The 7,033-nt window shown below is 45.8% G+C and overlaps 1 protein-coding gene across 4 annotated transcripts in view; it reads left to right on the forward strand.

Moving 5' to 3' along the window:
- Window positions 1-1,231: 1,231 nt before the first annotated feature.
- The window catches only part of TAMM41 (TAM41 mitochondrial translocator assembly and maintenance homolog), a 58,422-nt gene continuing 52,620 nt past the window's right edge, over window positions 1,232-7,033 (forward strand). For 2 of the 4 annotated variants that reach the window (XM_008062210.1, XM_008062211.1), the window contains exons 1-3: window positions 1,232-1,366; window positions 3,925-4,107; window positions 5,751-5,843. In XM_008062210.1, coding sequence (XP_008060401.1) covers window positions 1,232-1,366; window positions 3,925-4,107; window positions 5,751-5,843 — 411 coding nt within the window. Of the gene's footprint in view, window positions 1,367-3,924; window positions 4,108-5,750; window positions 5,844-7,033 lie in introns of those variants that run through there. The other 2 variants (XM_008062209.2, XM_021714563.1) reach the window with 2 other exon arrangements.

The following is a 7,033-nucleotide window of genomic DNA, read 5'->3' on the forward strand; positions in this document are numbered from 1 at the left end:
CTGTAATTTTGGAATTTGAGAAAGGTGGTTGCACGACATTGTATATATACTAAATGCCACCAAACTGTACATTTCAGAGCGGTTAATTCTGTATTGAGTAAATTTAACCTCATTTTTAAAAAATCTTCAGGCCAGGCATGGTGGCTCACTCCTATAATCCCAGCCCTTTGGGAGGCCGAGGTGAGAGGATTGCCTGAGCCCACGGTTTGAGACCAGTCAGAGCAAATTGGTGAGACCTCATGTCTACAGTAAATTGGAAAAATAGCCAGGCATAGTGGTGCACGCCTGTATTCCCAGCTACTTGGAAGGCCGAGGTGGAAGGATCGCCTGAGCCCAGCAGGCCAAGGCTATAGTGGCCTGAGCATGCCACTACACTCCAGTCTGAGAGACAGAGTGGATTCCTACTCAAAAAAAAATCTTCTGCAACACACAAGCATGATTTTACAGTGATTTCTGGTGTTTTTTTTTTGTTTTTTTTGTTTTTTTAGTTGGAGTCTCACTCTGCTGCCCAGACGAGTGCAGTGGTCGTTCCCGGCCACCGCAGCCTCGACCTGCTGGGCTCCGGCGATCCTTCCGCCTCAGCCTTCCAAGTAGCCCGGAATTACAGGCATGCACCCGTGAGAACAGAGTCCACGCCCGGCTGATTTTTTGATTTATTGTAGAGATGAGGTCTCGCTGCCCAGGCGGGTCTCGAACCCGCGGGCTCAGGCAATCCACTCACCTCAGCCTCCCAAAGGCGCGGGATTACAGGCTGAGCCACCCAGCCCGACTTATAGTGATTTCTTAAATGTGGCTTGAGGAGAGAATTACAAAGAAGGATTCTGAGGGCTCAGTAGCAGGTGGGTTAGCTGACGCTCTCCTGGTTCCGTTTGTCCGAGTCGCAGGCCCCGGCCTGCAGGGTCTCCTCCGACCGCCAGGGGTCGCTACAAGCCCTTGGCGTCCTCCAAAGCAGGCGGACGCCGTCTCTTGCGTCTTGGAAGCGCACGTGCGGGTGAGAGGCGTGGCCAGGGGCGGGCGCTCGGCCGGCACGACCACCGCCCCGAGGGCTCCTTCCGGTCTCCGCGCCGCGTGGGCCTCTTCGCTGCCCGATGAGCGTCGCAGGCCCGCTCCGCTCTCAGCCTCCTCCCCTCCGGGCCGCCCCCGACTTCCCTTCCCCACCCAGGTTTACCGCCGGGTCCTCCTCTCCCCTTCCGAGCCCCGCTCGTCTCGGCCTCGGCCCCGGCCCCGGCCCATGGCGCTGCAGGCGCTGCGGAGCTCGGGCGTGGCCTTCCGCAAGATCCTGTCTCACTTTCCCGAGGAGCTGAGCCTGGCTTTTGCCTACGGCTCCGGGGTGTACCGCCAGGCGGGGCCCAGCTCAGACCAGAAGGTGAGCCCGGCCCGCGGACTGGCCCTCGCCGGAGCAGCCCCCGTCAGCCCCGCGCCGGCCTCTGTTCTCACGGGTCCCCCTGGCCTTGGATCCCTTCAGAGCCCGGGGGTGCCCGCCCGCTCTTCGCACTCCCGGTGCCCCCTGGGGGTGCCCCCTGGCAGCCTCGGACCGTGCGCAGGGTCCCTCGGACAAGGACAGCGTGAGCTGAGTTTGAGGGATAAGTAGGAGTCCCCTTCGGTCTAGAGCAGGAGATGGAGCTAGTCGGAGGGAAAAGCTGATGCAGATGCTTAATTGGGGATTTTCTAGGGAACTAAGAAAAATACCAGCCCCTGGGTTCCACCTGTGGAGATTCTGATTTAATTGTTTCGGGATGAGGCCTGGGCTTCAGGAGTTTAAAACACATCCCAGGTGATTCTAATGTGCAGTCAAGTTTGGGAGTCACGTCTATAGCTGTAGGAGAAGATGCAAAATGATCCTCTGACTTCAGGTAGTTAGCGAACCGGCTGTAGGAGCAGGGCAGGTGCAGTGAAGGTAACTAACAGCGAAAGTTAATGAGTGGCGGGACGGGTACATTTACTCACGCACAGCACATTTAACAAGGGTCTGTTTGGAACTAGGAATTGTTACTTTTCAGGTTTATCGGAGCACAACAATCGCAAGCGAACAATTTCCTTGTGATTTGCAAAGTTTAGTGTGCAGATTGCCGTAGGGCCTTCCACATCTGGATACCTGGCAGTATCTGTCTTCTGGCTAAAATTTGCATCCTGACTTCCTGGTGAGGCCATTTATACTGTTTGGACTGCTGTTTCCCATATATGTTATTAATATTTTTCTTAAAGTTGAGAAATGATGAGCTATAGCTATCTGAGAACTTACAGGTTATAGAATAGTTACTTTTTCTGATAAACATGAACACAATTACAGATTTTCACAAAACATGCTCATCCATGCCCCCAAATCTTTTGTATCATCAGCGGTTTGTGAGTCACATGGAAAACACAGAGCAAGCCATAGTCTCTTGTTAGCCACCTTTTCATTTTTCCATGAAGGTTTTCTTTTGAGCAGACCTGGAATTCCCTCCAAGGAAAGGTCTTTCCTTACCTTTCCCTCACTGTCATTCTCTACATTGAAGTTAACAAGTCTTGTTGATTCTAATATCTATATCTCTTCAATAAGTCACTTACCATCAATGTCTTTGCTGATAGCTTTCCATTTCTCAACTGGAATTTTGCAGTGACTGTGCATTATATCCTCTTCCTTCCCGACTCCCCAGTCTCTCCTCCCTCCAGCTTTGCTCCTACAGGAATATTTTCTAGCATGGCAAACAGCCTTCCTCTCTGATCTCATCTCCCACCACATAAATATGTTCTATTCCAGTCATATCAAACTGCAATTCCCAGAAAATGCCCAACTCTCATATCCACGGGAGCATTTTCCTCTAATATGAATCCCAACCCTTCCCTGAGCTCCTCTAAGTACTTCCACCCAGGCTGTTGCTCTCACATATTCACCAAGACCCAGATTTGTCTTCTCTAGGAGAACTTTTTCCTGTTCTGACCTGACCCCTGTTCTGAGTGAAGGTAGTACATTTTACATTCCTCTATCAAGTCAGTTTCATGACAGTTTGTCTATTCCCCTCTGTAGGCTCTGAGCTCTTCTACCCCAGACCCTACCAGATCTCTTTACGGGTACTCAGTGAGTGGTTGGTGAATGAGTGAGAGTTAAAATAACATTTCTCTTTACATAATACCTCATAGAGTTTATCCATCTGGTGTTAATTCCATCTAGAAGAGAAATGGAGCACGTTTAGCTACATTTATAAAGGGCAGTGTAGTGCAGTGGTTCAGCACACAGAAGTTGGAACTGGCATATTTACGTCTGCTGCTCACCAGCTCTTTGTCTTTGGGCAATGAGCTTACCTTGTGCCTTGGTTTCTTTTCCTGTAAAACTAGAATAATAGCAGTAGCTACCTTGTAAGGATGTTTTGAAGATAAAATGAGTTACTTTCTGTAGGTATTACACATAAAAGTATTTATCTATTTGGAGTTAATTCATTCTGTTGCCCAGACTGGAATCCAGTGTCATGATCATAGCTCACCACAGCCTGAACCTCCTGGACTCTGATGGTCTTTCCACCTCAGCCTCCCGAGTAGCTGGGACTATAGGCATGTGCCACCATGCCTGGCAAATTTTTTTATTTTTTTGTAGGGACGAAGTCTTGCCATGTTCTCCAGGCTGGTCTCGAACTCCTGGGCTCAAGCAGTCCTTCCTCAGCCTCCCAAAGTGCTGGGATTACATGCATGAGCCACCGTTTCGGGCCAGTATTATATGTTAAAGTATTTAGAAGAGCACTGGCATAACAATATGTGTTAAATAGTGCTTATTATTGTATGATGAAAACAAAGCTCCAATTGGTTCCAAGAGCTTGCTTAAGTTTCCGATGACAACACCAGCTTTTCTGACTATTAGTCATAATTACATAGTATTTTAGAACTTTTCACTCTAATTGCCTTTCTAAGAATTAATACTGAAATCATTCTCTTTTCTTCACCTCACAGAATGGCATGCTGGACTTCGTGTTCACAGTAGATGACCCTGTTGCATGGCATTCAAAGAACCTGAAGAGAAATTGGAGCCACTACTCTTTCTTAAAAGTTTTCGGGCCCAAGATGATCACATCCATACAGAATAACTATGGTGCTGGAGTTTACTACAACTCACTGATCATGTGTGATGGTAGGGTAAGTGACTTCAAGTCTTTGCCCTAGCTTGGGTGACTGTTAACTTTTGTTATTAGAATGCCAACTATATATGTTAATTCTTGGAGTCAGGAAACATTCATACTCCTGCTGGACACCCTCTTCATTTCCAACTTCTTCCTGGCAGTGTTTGCTCCTCCTTTGAGATTAATTTTATCTCTACCTGATTCTAATCTGGCCTGACTATTCCTTCCCAAGGACCAAACCAGTGGTTCTAGGTAAGTAGCTTCAGTATCACTTAGAAGCTTGTTAGAAATGCAAATTCTCAAGCCCTATCCCAAACTTACTGAATCAGAACTTTAGGGGTGGGACCCAGTAATTCATGTGTCCCAAAGGCATGTACTCCAGGGGATTTTGATGCCCACTAAGACTCAACAACTCAACAGGCTCGGTGGCTCAGCCTGTAATCCCGTGTTTTGGGAGGCTGAGGTGAGTGGATTGCCTGAGCCTGCGGGTTCGAGACCCGCCTGGGCAACTTGGCGAGACCTCATCTCTGCAATAAATCAAAAAACTAGCCGGGCGTGGTAGTGCGCGCCTGTAGTTCCAGCTACTTGGAAGGCTGAGGCAGAAGGATCGCCGGAGCCCAGCAGGTTGAGGCTGCGGTGGCCGGGAGCAGCCACTGCCCTCCAGTCCTCCAGGGCGACAGAGTGAGATTCCAACTCAAAAACAAACAAACAAATAAAAAAAACACATAGCTTTGTTCTTTCTTCATAATTAATATTTTGCTGAGCCTCTCTCTAATTAGTAGTTTTCAAACAGTATTACAAACTCCAGTAACCAAATGTTTGGATATAATTATATGCCAAAAGACTATACTTTTTTACTGAAAATTTTAGCTACTTTTTAGATATTTGCAGCCTGAGAAGGCTATTTGAATACTGAAATTCAGCAAAGTGGGTCTGAAGGTGCTGGTTAATGCAAATGGGACTTTATAACTTGGGAAATCTATGCTCAGGGTTTATACAAATTATTATTGAAGTAGGCTTGACCATAATTTCATGTGTTTAACACTGATAGAGAAGTTTTATGTTCGGATATTGCTTTGTAATTATAAAAATGTCCGGAATAGGAGCAAAAGAGAAATTCATTATGTAGAGATGTCAGTGAAAACTTTTAATTAAAAATTTATTGTATCTTGTAATGAAAAAAACATTAGAAGATCAGACTGAAGTTTTGGGGCCTAGTTTTGACTCTCCTAACTATCAGTGCCACCTTGAGCATGTCGTTTGTCCTCTCTAGGCCTCAAGTTTTTTATTTCTCCATTGATGAATAAGAACTAAGTCATCACTCCTCAAACTGTTTTTGGGGAAGGAGCAGTTTTTTATTTCCAAACCATTGAGGACCATCATTAGATAGCATCTCAGAGCCATTCCACTTTTAACATCACATGGACCTAAGTTAAAAATAGTGTCAGTTCACCTCACACAATTTTGGGGCCAAACCAATCTTGGACACTAAATCTTTCAAAAGTTTTGGTGGAGGTGTGTGTTTCACAAGGTAGGCATCTTGAATGGCTTTGGAACTCAAAATACTATGATCAAGAATTTGATCTATTTCCTTATATTTCATTCTTGCATAAGTAACAACTGGTATTTTACTCTTTTTCATGCCTGTTTCTTTACCAGCTTATCAAATATGGGGTTATTAGCACTAGTATTCTGATTGAAGATCTCCTCAACTGGAATAACTTATATGTTGCTGGACGACTCCAAAAACCGGTGAGTGTTTTCTAATAGGCTGTGCAATTAGGGATGTCTCTTCTCTCTGAACTTGGGTTGACTTTGATTGCTGTGATTGTGGTGAGATGGGACTCCAGGAAATGGAGATGTATTGCAGACTCTTTTTAGTTTCTATAAAATTTATTGCCAACAATGTCCAGATATTCCCCTGTGATAGTGTGATATATGAAGGTATATATATTTGATCTTTGTTTCTGGTTCCTGGCTTTGAGCTCCTAGAACTCTTGGAATATGTGAGTGATGGGGTAAGAGGGTCTTTTATTATTCATAACAAGTCCCTTTCAACCATACCTGAGTTTATGCTAATAAGGTGACTCTTCATGCGCCCCTCGGGATAGGGCTGGTTGCCAGGGAACAAACTGTGTGGTTGGAGGATTGGAACATTCAGGCTTCCACTTCCCCAACACCCTTCCCTCTTCCCACCCCCCAAAAACACATACCCCTTCAGGGAGAAGAGAGGGGATGAGATTGGGTTAATTACCAGTGGCCAATGATTTAATCAGTCATGCAAGCCACGCACAGTGGCTCACATATGTAATGCTAGCACTTTGGGAGACTGAGGTGGGAGGATTACTTGAGCCCAGGAGTTCAAGACCAGTCTGGAAAAAACATAGCAAGACCTTGTCTGTACAAAAATAAAAAATTAGCCAGGCATGGTGATGCTTACCTGTAGTCCCAGCTACTTGGGAGGCTAAGATGCAAGGATCGCCTGAGCCCAGGAAGTTGAGGCTGTGGTGAGCTGTGATTGTGCTGCTGCACTCCAGCCTGGGTGACAAAGTGAGACCCTGACTTAAAAAATAATAATTAAAATTAAATGAATTAGTCATGCCTAAACAATGGAGCCTACATAAAAACCTTCAACTTGTATTCCCTGACTTTGGGAGGCCAAGGTAGAAGAATTGCTTGAGACCAGGAGTTTGAGAGCAGTCTGGGTAACCTTGCCAGATCTTGTCACTACAAAAATAAAAGTAAAAAATTAGCTGGGCATGGTGGCTTGCACCAGCAGACCCAGCTACTCAGGAGGATTGCTTGATCTCAGGAGTTTGAGGCTGCAGTGAGCTATGATTGCACCACTGCATTCCAGCATGGGTGACAGAGCAAGACCTTGTTTCTAAAAAAATAAAATCCATAAACAGAAGGATTCTTTTTTTTTTTTTTTTTTTTTTTTT

Source organism: Carlito syrichta, unplaced genomic scaffold, assembly GCF_000164805.1.
Source record: "Carlito syrichta isolate Samal-C Ts95f unplaced genomic scaffold, Tarsius_syrichta-2.0.1 Scaffold305672, whole genome shotgun sequence".
In the NCBI taxonomy this organism is placed as follows: Eukaryota; Metazoa; Chordata; class Mammalia; order Primates; family Tarsiidae; genus Carlito; species Carlito syrichta.